The sequence below is a fragment of the Gorilla gorilla genome, chromosome 9 (assembly GCF_029281585.2).
Source record: "Gorilla gorilla gorilla isolate KB3781 chromosome 9, NHGRI_mGorGor1-v2.1_pri, whole genome shotgun sequence".
Classification (NCBI taxonomy): domain Eukaryota; kingdom Metazoa; phylum Chordata; class Mammalia; order Primates; family Hominidae; genus Gorilla; species Gorilla gorilla.
This window is the reverse complement of record NC_073233.2, coordinates 15,465,344-15,481,318: the sequence shown is the minus strand read 5'-3', so window position 1 is coordinate 15,481,318 and position 15,975 is coordinate 15,465,344. Positions and strand designations below refer to the sequence as shown.

The 15,975-nt window shown below is 49.5% G+C and overlaps 2 protein-coding genes across 11 annotated transcripts in view; one reads left to right on the top strand and one right to left on the bottom strand.

Moving 5' to 3' along the window:
• Positions 1-15,975, top strand: part of SCUBE2 (signal peptide, CUB domain and EGF like domain containing 2) — a 106,691-nt gene that overhangs the window by 24,687 nt on the left and 66,029 nt on the right. For 3 of the 10 annotated variants that reach the window (XM_063710639.1, XM_063710640.1, XM_063710638.1), the window contains one exon: positions 11,134-11,256. The exons of 2 other annotated variants lie outside the window; for them this stretch is intronic. Coding sequence is in view for 5 of the 8 variants with exons in the window: in XM_055355415.2 (XP_055211390.1) it covers positions 9,323-9,587; positions 11,134-11,256 (388 nt within the window). In the remaining 3 variants the exon portion in view is untranslated. Of the gene's footprint in view, positions 1-9,240; positions 9,588-11,133; positions 11,257-15,975 lie in introns of those variants that run through there. 5 more of the 10 variants (XM_055355415.2, XM_055355416.2, XM_019037626.4 and 2 more) reach the window with 4 other exon arrangements.
• On the bottom strand, positions 5,328-6,384 carry LOC101149792 (keratin, type II cytoskeletal 8-like). The gene is made up of 2 exons (XM_063710828.1): positions 5,944-6,384; positions 5,328-5,912 (listed from the first exon to the last, which is right to left on the bottom strand). The coding sequence occupies exons 1-2, from the start codon at positions 6,382-6,384 to the stop codon at positions 5,328-5,330; spliced, it is 1,026 nt and encodes a 341-aa protein (XP_063566898.1).

The window sequence follows — 15,975 nt, the reverse complement described above, 5'->3', positions numbered from 1 at the left end:
CTTGCACACCCATATTCATAGCAGCATTATTTACAATAGCCCAGAGGGAGAAGCAGCCCAAGTGTCTGTGGACAGATGAATGGATGAACAAAATGTGATACATACATGCAATCAAATCTTATTTAGCCTTAGAAAGGAATGATATTCTGACACATGCTCAACACAGGAGAACCTTGAAGCCATTATGCCAAGTTAAGTAAGCCAATCATGAATACTTTGTTATTCCACTCATATGAAATACTTAAAGTAGTCAAATTCATAGGAACAGAAAGTAGAATGGTGGTTGTCAGGTGGAGTGGGATGGGGAGTTTTTGTTTAATAGGTAGAGTTTCAGTTTTGCAGGATGAAGGAAGTTCTGGGGATGGCTGGGCGCGGTGGCTCACGTGTGTAATCCCAGCACTTCGGGAGGCCAAGGTGAGAGGATCATCTGAGTTCGAAACTAGCCTGGCCAAAATAGCAAAACCCTGTCTCTACTGAAAATACCAAAAAAAGAAAAAAAATGAGCTGGGCATGGTGGCAGGCGCCTGTAATCCCAGCTACTCGGAGGCTGAGGTAGGAACATGGGTTGAACCTAGGAGGCGGAGCTTGCAGTGAGCCGAGATCTCGCCACTGCACTCCAGCCTGGGTGACAGAGCGAGACTCAGTCTCAAAAAAAAAAAAAAAAAAGTTCTGGAAATGGATGGCCGTGATGGTTACAAAGCAATGTGAATGTATTTAATGCTAATAAGCTGTGCAGTTAAAAACTGTTAAAACAGTAAATTTTATGTATGTTTTACCACAATTTTAAAAATCAAAATAAACCCACCAATACAAACAATAAGGAAGCGTATTGGCACATATAACTGGAGGTCCTGAGGTAGGGAGTGTTTCCTGGTTGGCTTCTCAGGGTTTCTCTGGACTTAACCTTTTTTGGGGAGGGGAAGGAGGTGTCAAGACGGCTGCCACAGTTTCTCATTCACCACAACCACATCCCAAAAAGGAAAAGTCTTTCTATTCCAGCCTTTGAAGCAAAGGGCCTGAGATTCACTCTGATTGGAAAGCCGTCACGTGCTTATCCTTGAACCAATGACTGTTGGAATAATAGGTATTATTGTCTTAAGCCAACTCCAGAGCCTGCAGTTAGAGATGGGACAGCTTCCCTCCTAGGGACATAGGCTGCCTGCGAGAGGGGTGAGTGTCTGTTAGGAAGGAGGGAAAGAACAGATGGGGACGGGTAAGCAACCAGAAAGATTTACTACCTCATAGCCAGCTCAGACATATTGAAAAGGTTTTTCCAGGAGATAAGGAAGCCATTCATGGGGAGAAATTAATGTGTGTGCAAGAGCAGATAGTTTTCCTTTATTTATTAGTTCTCAGTGCCTGCTAATCTGAAGACTCAGTTTTTTTGTTTGTTTGTTTTTTTGTTTGTTTGTTTGAGATGGAGCCTCACTCTGTCGCCTGGGCTGGAGTGCAGTGGAGCGATCTTGGCTCACTGCAACCTCCGCCTCCCGAGTTCAAGCGATTCTCCTGCCCCAGCCTCCCAAGTAGCTGGGACTACAAGCACCCGCCACTAAGCCCGCTAATTATTATTATTTTTGTGTGTGTGTATTTTTAGTAGAGACAGGGTTTCACCACGTTGGCCAGGCTGGTCTTGAACTCCTGACATTGTGATTCACCTGCCTCAGCCTCCCAAAGTGCTGGGATTACAGGCGTGAGCCACTGTGCCCAGCCAACTCAAATTTTTTCATGCATGCCTCATTGCTTTTTGGGAGGACATCTCAGCAAATGTGTTTTTCCTTGGAGAATAGTGATATTTATTAATCTAGATGTTGTTGCATTTTGTTTTTTCAAATATTTGTTGAGACCCACTTCCTCATGTCTTTCAGGCAGAGGGAACAGTGTCAGCAAAAGAAGACATGTATAAGGAGAAAAATGACAAACTACTAGTATGTGAAGTTTGTTGTCACTGGAGCGTAGTCTGCGGGTAAAGGAGTGGTAGGAGAGAAGGCTGGAAAGATAGAATGGGATCAGATCATAAAGGTCTTGAGCTAGGCAGTACTTGCTTCAGCTTACTGATGTAAAACATACATACAGTCAAGAGCATGAAGTGCATTAAGCTTAAGCCAACATTCCAGCAGATTTGTACATATGTATAAACCCATAAAATCACCATGCAGATCAAGATCTAGAACATTTCCAGCACTCCAGAATGTTCCTTCACATTCCTTCCCAGATAAACAAAATGTCAATATACATCCCTGGAGGGAACAGTAGTAGTAATTCTGGCTTCTGTCACTATTAATTAGTTCTGCCTGTTCTCTTTTTTTTTCTCTTTCTTTGAGACAGGGTCTTGCTCTGTTGCCCAGGCTGGAGTGCAGTGATGCAATCTCAGCTCACTGCAACCTCCGCCTCCTGGGCTCAAGTGATCCTCCCACCTCAGCCTCTGGAGTAGCTAAGATTACAGGCATGCATCAGCAAACCTGGCTGATTTTTTATTTTTTATTTTTGGAGACGAGGTCTCGCTCTGTTGCCATGACAGGAGTGCAGTGGTGCAATCTCAGCCCACTGCAACCTCTGCTTTCTGGGTTCAAGCTATCCTTCTGCCTCAGCCTCCCAAGTAGCTGGGACTACATGCTCATGCCACCATGCCTGGCTAATTTTTTTGTGTATTTTTAGTAGAGACGGGGTTTCACCACGTAGACCAGACTGGTCTCGAACTCCTTACCTCAGGTGATCAGCCCACCTCAGTCTCCCAAAGTGCTGGGATTACAGGTTTGAGCCACACTGCCCGGCCCCTGGCTGATTTTTAAAAACTTTTTGGTAGAGGTGAGGTCTCCCTGTGTTGCTCAGGCTTGTCTTGAATTCCTGAGCTCAAGTGATCCACCCACCCTGGCCTCCCAAAGTACTGGGATTACAGGTGTGAGCCACCACACCCAGCAGAACATCATAGAAGTGAATAGAATTGTTATGGGCGGGTCTTTGTTCTTAGAGCTCCCAAGAGGGGGCGGGCAGCTCCCAAAATGGTAGCAAGCCTTTTGTTCTCTGACCTGGGGTTCTTGGCCTCACGGATTCCAAGGAATGGAACCTTGGGCCATGAGGTGAGTGTTATAGCTCTATTAGAAGCCGTGGGTCATGGAAGAGAACCGTGGAACCAGCAACTAGTGTTCAGCTCGATTAGGACAAATCCTGGGCCCTTAGTCATGCAGGAACAATGGCGTGCCTTTAGCCCGATAGGGAGTGGCAGTGGGCGCCTCGCTGGATCAGGAGTGCAGTGAACACCCTGCCGGATCTGGAGGGGTGGAAGTCAGCGGCGGGTCTACGACGGTGGCAAACAGCAGTGGTGGACTGCAAGCAAAAGCTCAGCTCGAGCCATAACAAACACGGACCAGAAGAGTGTGCAGTTGCAAGATTTAATGGAGTGAAAACAGAGCTCCCATACAATGGGAAGGGACCCAAAGGGGGTTGCCGCTCCCTGCCGGGATGCCTGGGTTTATATCCCGATCATTGTCCCTCCCCCTGTGCTCTCAGGTGATATATGATTTGACTATTTCTTTACCTCCTGCTTTTGGCCTAATTTGTATTTTAGTGAGCCCTCTTTACTTCCTGATTGGTTGGGTGCGAGCTGAGTTACCAGCCCTGTGTTTAAACGTGGGTGTGGTCACCTTCCCCAGGTAGGCTTAGGAATTCTTAGTCAGCCTAGGAAATCCAGCTAGTCATGTCTCTCAGAATGATACTACTTGCACCCTTTTTAACCTGGCTTCTTTAACTAGGCCTAATGTTCATAAGATGCCTCTGTGTGGTTGCCTGTATCAGAGTTTGTTCGTTTTGTTGCTTGGTGTAGTATTCCATTGAACAAATATCCCACAATTTGTTCATTATCTAGTTAATGGACGTGTGGGTGATTTCCAGTTTGGGGCTAGTGTAAATACAGCCATTATGAATGTTCTCGTATATGAATTTGGTGAACATGTACACTCATTTCTCTTGGGTATATTCTGAGAAGTGGGCATGCATGATCCATATTAGTGTATACTGCCCAGCAGTTCTCCAGAGTGATTGTACCAAGGGAGCTTGGATGTTAGCCTGAGGAAGACTGGGAGTGATATGATGAAACTTACTTTTAACTCTGGCAGCCACTGTGTTGGATGTACTGAATTGGGATGAGATTCTAGACAGAGAGACCTGTAAGAAATCGCAGACTAGGTGCAACCAGAGTGTCTCCTGGTTGGCTTCTCAGGGTTTCTCTGGACTTACCCTCTTTTGGGCAAGGGAAGGAGGTATTAAGATGGCTGCCACAGTTTCTCATTTACCACAGCCACATCCCAAAGAGGAAAAGAGAGCCTTTCCATTCCAGCCTTTCAAGCAAAGGGCCTGAGATTTTCTCTGATTGGAAAGCCGTCACGTGCTCATCCCTGAACCAATGACTGTTGCAGGGGGAATGGAATGAATGATATCAGTTGTCTTAAGTCAACTCCAGAGCTGAAGTTAGAGATGGGGCAGCTTCCTTCCTAGGGACACGGGCTGTCTGCAGGAGGAGTGAGTATCTGTTAGGAAGGAGGAAAGGGATAGATACACAGCCCCCAGGGGTGATGAGGGATGGCGAACCCCTGAGCTCAGGCAATGGGCACAGAGGAAGAGAATGGTTTTAAGAGATAATGAGAAGGTAGAATTTTCTTGATTGTTCGGATGTGGTGGGGAGGGAGATAATGGAGTCCCAGATGACCGCCAAACCTCTGACTTGGTGTTAACAGAATGGTGGTGCCCTTGTCTAAAGGAGAGAGCACTTGAGAAGGAGCAGGTTTGAGGAAGATGAGCTCCATTTGTTTGTTTGTTTGTTTTGGACAGTTGGCAGAGCTAGCTGAGATTTTATTTTGAAAAAAAAAAAAAAAAAGCAACAATTGAATTGTTTTGTAGCTGGAAGCATGGCCAATGGGGGTGCCCCAGGCAGTAAACTCCCCCAGCAGGTGGGCTGAGGGCTAGGGCTGAGCCTCAGGTGAGTCTCCTGTTCCTGTGCTCCACTGCACAGCGGCTTCCTCCACAGGCTCTGGGGCAGCTGCAGGAGGGGCAGGCTGGTAGGGGCTGCCATGGCCATTCACTTGGGCAGGACATCAGAGGACTTGGACACTAGCTTGCCATCTCACGTTTCCACCTTCTTCACAACCATGGACCTGGAGGAGCTGGTGTGGCTGAAGGAGCTGGAGCCTCCACCAGTGCCAAAGCTGGAGCCCAGGCTGTAGCTGAGGCCTGTTGTAGAGGGCTTGTGAGGTGCCCGAGGCCGAGCTCAGCCCACCTGAGTAGCCACTGGTGGTCTTCAGATGGACACTCATGTTCTGTATCCCAGACCCCAGCTAGCTCTCCTCCCCCTCCAGCAGCTTCCTGTAGGTGGCGATCTTGATGTACAGGGCCAGCTTGATGTTCATCAGCTCCTGGTGCTCCATGTCACAGCTGCTGCACCAAGTCTTGCTTGGCCCGCTGCAGGGCGGCCTCCAGCTCGACAGCTTCGTGTTGGCATCCTTAACAGCCAGCTCCACATACTGCTCAGCATCTGCAATGGCAGCCTCCAGGGAAACCCTCTGGCCTTTGAGGCCCTCAGTCTCAGCCTGGAGCCGGCTGATGTTCCTATTAATCTCAGAGATCTCCATCTTTGCATAACGCAGGTCATTCCTGTGCTTCCCAGCCAGTGTCTGCAGCTCCTCATACTTGATCTGATGCATGCCCTCAGCCTCAGCCCAGCTGCCGTTGGCGATCTCCTTGTACTGCGCCTTGACCTCAGGGATGATGCTGTCCACGTCCAGGGAGCGGCTGCTGTCCATGGACAGCACCACAGATGTGTCCGAGATCTGGGACTGCAGCTCCCAGATTTCCTCTTCATACAGCTGCCTGAGGAAGTTGATCTCATCAGTCAGCCCTTCCAGGAGAGACTCCAGCTCTACCTTGTTCGTGTTAGCTTCAGCCACATGTTACCTTCTTGATGAGGACAAATTCATTCTCCATCTCTGTACGCTTATTGATCTCATCCTCATACTTGTTCTTGGGGTCCTCCACCAGCCCCTGCATGTTGCCAAGCTTCAGCTTCTCCTGGCCCAGAGTGTCCAGCTGCCGCCGAAGTTTGTTGATGTGGTTCTCGAACATGCTGTCCATGTCGCTGTGAGCTGTCTTCTGCTGCTGCAGGAGGCTCCACTTGGTCTCCAGCATCTTGCTCTGCTGCTCCAGGGACCGCACCTTCTCGATGAAGGAGGCAAACTTGTTGTAGAGGGTCTTGAACTGCTCCTTCTCCTGGGCGCACACAGCCTGGATGTTGGGGTTCACCTCCAGCTTAAGGGGGCTCAGCAGGTTCTGGCTGACCATGATGGCTGTGATGACCCCCATACCACTGGCCCCACCACAGCCTCCACCCAGACCCATGCGTGCCCAGGCCACCCCGGAAGCTGCTGCTGCCGCCCACTCGAGAGAAGCTCCAGGAGCTGATATGGGCACCAGGCCCGCTTGTGTAGGAGCGGCTGCTTAAGGCCTAGGGGCCAGAGGTGGACACCCTGTAGGACTTCTGGGTCACCCTGATGGACATGGTGGAGGCAGTAGTGGAGGGGTGGGTGGGCTGAACCAGGCAGAGATTCGAGAAAGCAGAGAAGCTTCTTCTAGGTCATGAGCTTCGTTTTGAACATGTTGAATCAGAGGGATCTAGGGAAGATCAAGGTGGGATCTAGTAGGCAACTGGATACATGGGATTGAACCAAGGGGATGAATCCAGGCTGGAGATTGACATTATGGAATCAAGGGAATGAGTGAACCATCCAGAGAGAGGGTGTAGAAAGAGGACTCCTAGAAGATGGTGGAGAAGGCATTTCCTGAGAGGTAGGAGGAAAACCAGGAGTTTGCCACGATGACAACCAAGGGTAGGGAGAGTTTCCACCAGGGAGAAGTAGTCCACATGTCAGAGGCTGCTGACATGGGGCGGGGGGGAGTCAAGAAAGGTGGGCACTGAATGGTGTCCCATGAGTGCAGAGTGGCACCTACTTATGTGTAGTTCAGGGGGACGCATGGTTGGCCACTACCAGGCTTTCTTCAGCCTCCTCAAAGGCCCACACCAGTGTGACTGGGCTGGCTGGACTGCCTCTTCGCACCCCTGAGGCCTGGTTCATGGCCTCTCAGCCTGTGGAGAGGAGACAGGGAGAGGAAGAGGGAGCTTTAGCCTCAGTCCAGGGACGGTGTCTGAGGCCTTTCTGAGAAGATTGTGGGTACCTCAGCTGCACAGTAGAGGGCAGCCTGCAGCCAGAGTAGAGCCAACCAAGTTCCTCCTGACACCAAAAACACTGACATTTGGACACAGTTTTCCCCTGGAGCCTTCCCCCTGTGGAAATTCCCGGTTGTAAGCCATATTGACTTTAATCTCAAGTGTCAAAAAGGTTGCCCAGGAGTCTGGGAGCCAACAGCTGAAAGCACGTTTGTAAGGATGTCAGCGCAAACAAAATAGGATACAGAACATCTTTTGAGATCTGTGCCAGTGGTGGACTTTTCTGGGAAACATGACAAAAGCTGACAGTCTTAGGCAAAAAGGCGCTGATTCTTATCATTATTAATTTATGTCCTTACTGAAAGATCAAGTTAGGGAAAGGTAAAGGGGAAGAATAGCACATGTGTGATTTCTTTGCCAGGCACAAGGGCGCTGCAGGAGGCTCCCCCTAGAGTTTAATGGGCAGCTTTATGTATTTATATGCTTTAACTGGAGCTAAAGAGGTCTGTGCCACACAATGGGCAGTTTCTAGTTGGATTTTAAAAGAAATAACTTTGATCATTTCAAAAGCAATGAAGCCTGATGCAGCGGAGAGAAAAGAAGGCAGTAATTTATGGCTACCATTAAGGACACAAAGACAAAGGTGGAGAGAACGTTTCACTAACTGAAGATTTACAAATGTGTAAAAACCACCCTTATGACCAGAAATAGCTGAGTGTCTCTCTCAGCACCAAACAAAAGGGAGTGGGAGGGAGGCGCAGACAGAAAGAGGGACGCAACCTGCCTGCCTTCACTGAAAGGGTCAAAAGAAAAACAACTACAGAAAAGTTATTTTCTCAGATAGCTCCATCAAGCAGCTGCACTAGCCACAGACCAAAGAGGCAGGCCCCCGTGGGCATGTTCGGGGGCTGGGGTGGCAGACAATGGGTACTGAGGGTGCAGAGGCTGGGAGCTCTGGGCTGTGGATAGGCCCCAAGAAGACATAAGAGTTTTTGTGCATGAGCTAGGTGGGGATTTTTTGGTGACATCTATTTTTTTTCTGATCTCCAAAGGAATGGTGTGTGTGTGTGCGCGTGTGTATGTGCCTGCATATATACATATGTGTATGTATATATTCGCAGGAGAAAATTGAATAAATACGGAGAAGCTCAGTGAAGAACGTTACTATCCCTAAGTGTGATGTTTGGTTGCGTCTGGAAATTGTTACTATATTTGTTTCTGGAGTGATGGTGGGTGTATTGGGCTCCAGCCATCCGTGTCAGGCGTGATATGGGAAGACCCTGTGTGTTCCCTTGCAAGGACTGTCTTTCATGGATGGCTAGGTGCTAGGCACTGCCTGTGTTTGAAGCTAGCCAGACCTGATGTTTATGAGTTCAGGTGATCATAAATGCCACCTGTACTCCGGCAAAGTCGGGGCTGCTGTCTGTTGTCTCTGGTGGCTCACCTTTGACCTCTAGCCCCCTTCCCCTTAGGCTGCCCTGAGATATACATAAGTAGCTTGCAGGGACTCTAGGCCCAGTGTGCCCCACAGTGGGACAAGTGGACCAGTGCCCTCAGGGCTGTGGGATGGAGGATCCCAGAGGGCCTGGGGTGGGCAGTGTGGAGAAGGGTGCAGAGGGTGTGCTGGGGTGGGCAGAGAAGCCAGGGTCACCTTCTCCATTCAAACAGCTGTTTTCCCGAATTGGAAGTCACCCCCAATTCCTTCCACTCCCACCTCCCACCTCCCACGTGGAAAGCCCCAAGATAGCTTTGGGGTTTGGGGACTATACGGAACACTTTCTGGGCGCCCTGCCCCCGAATATTTCAATCTAGAAGGGCTGTTTGTCCTCACAAGAGGGCCTGGGTCGAGTTGTAGCACACTGGAACAGGCGCGGCACCGAGGGCTCCGAGCGTTGGAGCGGAGCGGGGATGCGGGGGGCAGGGGGCTGGGTGCCAGGGCTGCGCGGGGCGCGAGGCACAGTGCTGCCGCCCCGCCAGGCTGACGGCCGCGCTCGGGCCACCGCGGCCGCGCCCCCTCCACCCGGGGCCGGGGAGGGGACGGGAGGAGGCCGGGCGGGGCGGCACTGCTCCCGCCTGCGCCTCCCGCCCCGGCCCGGGAGGGACCGTGTGAAAATGAGGCCGGGGCTCGGGGGGCGGGCGGGGCCGGGCCGGGGGTGGCAGCGGCAGCGGGCAGGGCGTCCGCACACACCTCCCCGCGCCGCCGCCGCCACCGCCCGCACTCAGCCGCCTCTGCCCGCAACCGCTGAGCCATCCATGGGGGTCGCGGGCCGCAACCGTCCCGGGGCGGCCTGGGCGGTGCTGCTGCTGCTGCTGCCACCGCTGCTGCTGGCGGGGGCCGTCCCGCCGGGTCGGGGCCGTGCCGCGGGGCCGCAGGAGGGTGAGTGTCCGGTCGCGGGGGCGCACCTGGCACAGCAGGCAGGGCCAGGAAGAGTGTTTAGGTCCCCGGCGGAGTCCAGAGCCGGGCGCGCGGGGCTCGGGGCTGGCGGCTGCAGCTCCGCGGGGGCCTCTGCTCCCCCCGGGACCTCACCCGCCGGCCGGGCCAAGGCGCCACGACCGCTGCGGCCCTGAGTCCTTCGGCCCGGCGTCGGACCCGGAGCTGCTGACAGTTCCCGCCCCGGTCCGGATGCCTCCAGAGCGCCTGCTAGTCAGACTGTCGCCGGCGAGCAGGCAGGAGGGTGCTGACCCTGGCCTTGGGGTCCCGCGCCTCAGTGTAGGCGGGGAAACTGAGGGCCGGGCCGGGCACATCCGCGAGGCGGGTGGCAGCTTTGCCGTTTCTTTCTTTGGGGGCCGGCAAGTTCTGCTGATGGCTTCGGGGTGGGCTCCAGAGACTTTTCTGTCAGCGGAACAGCGCCTGTTCCGATCTGGGAATTACCCTGAAGCAGCAACAAGCCTAGGTTTTCAGCAGAGAACTTTGGTTTCCAGAGAGGACTCTGGATGTGCTGTGCTTACTGGACTTGCAATACTTTCAAAATGCTTTTGTTTTTAATTAATATCCTGGAGTAGTGTCAACCCAGGAAATACTTCTGCCAAGGCGGGTTTCCAGGTTTAGAGGATGGGCAGGGGTGGGAGTGCAGGGGGCCGGCCATGGGGACACCATCCCCGCTTCGCAGCGTCTGAGAGCCCTGGATGACATCTGCTCCGATCCCGGGGCAGACTTCCCATAAATACTCTAAACCAGCGGGGTGCAATCTTTTGGCTTACCTGGGCCACAATGGTAGAAGAAGAATTGGGCCACACATAAAATATACTAACACAAACGATAGCTGATGAGCAAAAAAAAAAAAAAAATCTCATAATGTTTTAAGAAAGTTTATGAATTTGCATTGGGCCGCATTCAAAGCTGTCCTGGGCTGCACGTAGCCCACGGGCTGTGTTGGACAAGCTTGCTCTAAGCTCCGAGAAAGCTGACAGACAGCTGCTTGGTGTTCAGAGCTTTTCTGTCCGTTTGGTCCTTTCCTCCTTTAGCGGGCATGTAGTTACTGTTGCCTACTCACATGCCAGGTACTGCGCTGGCTTGGCATAAGGGACACAGACGCAGTCTGTTGTCAAGACATTGTCTAGTGGAGAGAGAAAGGAAAACAGTGACAACCCTGCCTGATGTGTGCATGCAAAGCCATACATATGCGAGCACTTGGTGAGGGCAGCTACACTGGGGGTCATGGCAGGCTTCCTGGAGGAGGTGGATTTGAGCTAAGTCCTGAAGGCCAGTAGGTGATGGTGGGGGTAATTTCACGTAGAGCGCACAGGCTGTTCCTGGAAACAGGGACCCAGAAACAGTTTGGTTTATCCCAGGGATCCCAAGCAGCTGTAGCTTGTGAGGAGTGAAGCGGGGTGGGCTGGTGGGGATGATGCCAGACAGGGCTGAGGCCAGATCACACATGGCCTGGGAGCCTGTACCAGGTGTCAGCTGTGCTCTTTTGCAGATGTAGATGAGTGTGCCCAAGGGCTAGATGACTGCCATGCCGACGCCCTGTGTCAGAACACACCCACCTCCTACAAGTGCTCCTGCAAGCCTGGCTACCAAGGGGAAGGCAGGCAGTGTGAGGGTAAGTGCCTTGGGGACCATGTGGGGGGACTGTAGGGAAGCTCCTACCTCTTTAGCTCTTGCAGTGGCCACTTATGTTGGTAAAAGTGCTGCCCCTCCTCTCCCTTTCCCCCAGCCCCTGAATCACATCACCTGCTCTCTGAAATATATTTCAGATCTTGGACTGGAAACATTAGGTCTTCCCCAGAGCTGCTCACACAGTTTTATCTGGCTCTGAAATGTCCTTTTGTCTAGCTTCTGGAAAAGGAAAGAGATGTGTTAGTATCTTTGGGTCCCGCTCAGTTTTGGGGCAGAAAGTAAACATCCATGCTGATCAGGAGAGCCATGCCTGCCAGAGCAGGGCTGATCCTGCACCTCCCTGGGGCGGTTTGTACCTTTGCCCTGAAGTCTGAGTGCTAGAGAGTCCTGCCCTCCCCTACCAGCTCAGGAGGCTCCATCCTGTTTATGGCTTTGGCCACAATGTTTGGCATTGTGACGTGCCAAGCTTCAGAGTACACCAAGGACCTTCCTTGTTTGGAGTTACAGGTTCACTCTGGAGAGATGTGTGCAGAGGGGCATTTTAGCCCATAGAGCTGCAGGTCTGAGAACCTGTGGTTTGGACTCTGCCATTTTATAATCTGGACTAGAGTCATGAACTGTGAAGTTCAGAACTGGCCAGAGACTGGACACTCAAGGCTGTTCCTGGAGATGGAAATCATGACACATTGGAGCTGACTGGGCTATTCAGGTAGCTCTGGGCCAATCCTATTACTCATTTCACAGATGGGGACACTGAGGGCCAGAGGAGTTGTGGCCATGATCACACAAGTTGCCTGCAAGTGAAAGAAAGTCAGGTCTCCACCCCTAGCTCTGTCCCCAACCCCACGTTTCTCATATTTACTCAGCCTGCTGCTGTCCTTCTTTGGATGAGTGAGAAATCCCACTGTCTATAGCCATCCCTTGCAGGAAGAAGTTAGATGAGGAGCACTGAACTCATCTCTGAGTATCCCTCCTTGCTCCTGGACCCAACCTTGACAAGTATGTTGGTGGCCCCTTCCTCTTCGAGAGGTTTTAAACTCTTTAGAACTTGGGCTTAACTCCCATGGGAATTGATCTTCTGAATACTTGCAGGATCTAAAGCTACACAATGAGTAAGAAAGTCCTTCCAAGTCTCTTTCCACTTCGAAAAACACATTAACTTCTTTAGATGAGGAGGAAAACTTTTTTGAGACAGAGCTTTGCTCTTGTTGCCCAGGCTGGAGTGCAATGGCGCGATCTCAGCTCACTGAAGCCTCCTCATCCCCGGCCAGGAGTGTGAGACCAAGCAATTCTCCTGCCTCAGCCTCCCAAGTAGCTGGGATTACAGGCGCCTGCCACCATGTCCAGCTAATTTTTGTATTTTTAGGACAGACGGGGTTTCACCATGTTGGCCAGGCTGGTCTCAAACTCCTGACCTCAGGTGATCCACTGGCCTCGGCCTCCCAAAGTGTTGGGATTACAGGCATGAGCCACTATGCCCACCCAGAGGAGGAAAACTTTTAATGAGTGTCTATTCTGGTGCCATTTAATGGCCTAGTGTTCAGACCCTGATGTTTCAAACCAATCTGTTTCATACTGTGGCCTCTGAGTAATAAAGATTCTAAATATTGGAACAGTATATAATGCTCAGCAGTGCCTGGTACATGGTAGACACTGAATAGACATCCTTATTTTTGAATAAGTGATTGTGTAAGACGGGCTCAGTCTACTAGCACCTTGACACAAAGTCTTTTCCAACAAACAGACAAACCCACAAATGAAATATCTAGATACAGAATATACAGATGACCAAGTAGGTAAGTGACTGTCAGATGCTTTTGCAGTGTTGTAGCAATGACCTGATCCTCCCTATCCACCCATCTCCTTGTCTTAGCATAGCTGAGACAAGAAATGGGATCTTTACAATGAACTTTGTTACAAAGGAAGGGAAGACAAAAAGAAAATATAGATAGCAAATATGAATAACAGATGGGATTATGACGGGCAAGTTTGGATCTGGTGACACCCCTTGGGAAATCATTCAGGGAGCTCCCCTTTGTGCATGAGGAGTGAGGCTCCCACCGCTCCCACTGGAGAAGGTGTGGTCCTGGTCAGGTGCATAGCAAGTGGGGTTGGTGATCCATCCATGAAGTAGCTCACGCTCTCTCTCTCTCTTTCTCTCTCTCTTCCCCCCTCCCCCTGCCATGTCATGGGAGGCCAAAAGGCTATCTCTCCCCAAAACATTTATCTGCTGATTCCTCCATACCACACACTTTCGGTATTAAATATTCTATTTGCTGTACTGGAATTCACACAGGTTGGTACCCTGCTTTGGAAACAAATATTCACTTCTTTACTGTGTGGATAACTCACATCCTCCAGTTGCTGTGTGCTCTCTGGTGGCACAAAACCATTCCACTGACTTTATTTAGATAAAGTACACTTTTAGTAAATGATGTTAAATGACAATTGGCAAGAGTTTCCTTACTCTTGGCTTTTGAGTTTGATATATTTCAAATGAAATTGAATTGCTAACCGTTTATAGTTGAATTGTTAAAAGTCTATTATTTAGTTTAAAATAACTAATGATTGGCATTGTGCCATATATATATAAATTTATTTTAAAATGATATGTGATTGTTATAAAAAGTCAAATAATACAAAATGTGTAAAATAAAAAATTAAAGAGCCTCCCATCCATTTATCCACAGATAGTCATTGTTAACAGTGAGCATACATCCTTTGTACTGTCATTTTGAACTCAAACCCTAGAAGAATTTGATCTTTTGAATATTTGTAGTATTTACAATACTAGTAAGTAAGGATGCCCCTCTTTTTTTTTTTTTTTTTTGAGATAGAGTCTTGCTCTGTCACCCAGGCTGGAATGCAGTGGTGCAATCTTGGCTCACTGCAACCTCTGCCTCCCAGGTTCAAGCAATTCTCCTGCTTCAACCTCCCTAGTAGCTGGAATTACAGGTGTGCACCACCACACCCGGCTAATTTTTGTATTCTTAGTAGAGATGGAGTTTCACCATGTTGGCCAGGCTGGTCTCGAACTCCTGACCTCAGATGATCCACCCACCTTAGCCTCCCAAAGTGCTGGGATTACAGGCGTGAGCCACTGCACCCAGCCAGGATGTCCCTCTTAGTTTGGATTTCTTGGTATAGGAATACAGAAATGGAAATTTTCTCCCAAGAAGGAAAAGGAGAGGAAATGAGGATTGCAAGGATTCAAAGATGTAGATATACAAAGATGTAACTCCTTTATCCATTTCTTGGCCTATTAATTTTTAAGCCTCTTGGGACCAACCTATGGTATCATTTGGGTTGTGATTATTGCCAGTTTCACTACTCATATTTAAGTTCAGGGATGAGGACCAGGTTTACTCAGAGTAACTAGAATTTTATCTTCCATAAAGTTTTCTTCTGCCAAAATGTTGGAGAAATGTGTGAGCCCTGAATAAGTGGGTTTAAAAATAATGTGATTCAGACGTTGCTTTAGATAATCCTTTATTCTAAATGATCTTTGCTTATTTGCTTATTTATTGTATGGTTCTTACTTCTCAGTTTGAGGAATTGAATTGGCTCACGCCTGTAATCCTAGCACTTTGGGCGGCTGAGGCAGGAGGATACCTTGAGCTCAAGGGTTTGAGACCAGCCTGGGCAACATAGTGAGACCTTCTCTCTACTAAAGGTCAAAATAATTAGCTGGGTGTAGTGGTGCGTGCCTATAGTATTAGCTACTCCAGAGGCTGAGGTGGGAGGATCACTTGAACCCAGGAGGTGGAGGTTGCAGTAAGCTGTGATTGCGCCACTGCACTCCAGCCTGGGCAACAGAGCAAGACACTCTGTCTTAAAAAAAAAAATAAATAAAGAGATTGAATAAAGTTTAACAGGGATGAATCTAAAGTTGGCCTTTGTACAAGATGCTATATTTTTCTTTTCTTTTCTTTTTTAATTTTTTTATTTTTGAGACACAGTCTTGCTTTGTCACCCAGGCTGGAGTGCAGTGGCGTGATCTTGGCTCATTGCAACCTCTGCCTCCATGGTTCAAGTTATTCTCCTGCCTCAGCCTCCCCAGTAGCTGGGACTACAGGTGTGTGCCACCACGCCCGGCTAATTTTTTGTATTTTTAGTAAAGACGGGGTTTCACCGTGTTAGCCAGGATGGTCTCTATCTCCTGATCTCATGATCCGCCTGCCTTGGCCTCCCAAAATGCTGGGATTACATGCATGAGCCACCGCACCCAGCCTATGTTTTTCTTTTTAAAAAACTTTTTATTTGGACATAATTTTAGATTTCAGAAAAGTTGCAAAAATAGTGCAGAGTTCATCTGTGTATATATATGCCCTTCATTCATTTTACCCTAATGTTAACAACTTACATAACTATAGTACAATTATCAAAACCAGGAAATCAACACTGGCACAATGCTATTAAGTAAACTACAAACTTTATTCAAATTTCACCATTTTTCCCTACCATTCTTTTTTTGTTCCAGAATCCAAGTAAAGTCCCACATTAGATTTAGCAGTTGTGTCTCTTGTCTTCTCCAGTCTGTGACAGTTCCTCAGTCTTTCCTGACATTGACACTTTTGATGAGTACTGCTCACTTCATTTGTCTTAATGTCATTATAAGAATTGATATGAGGCTAGGTGCAGTGGCTCATGCTTGTAATCCTAACACTTTGAGATGCCAAGGAGGGAGGCTTACATGAGGCCA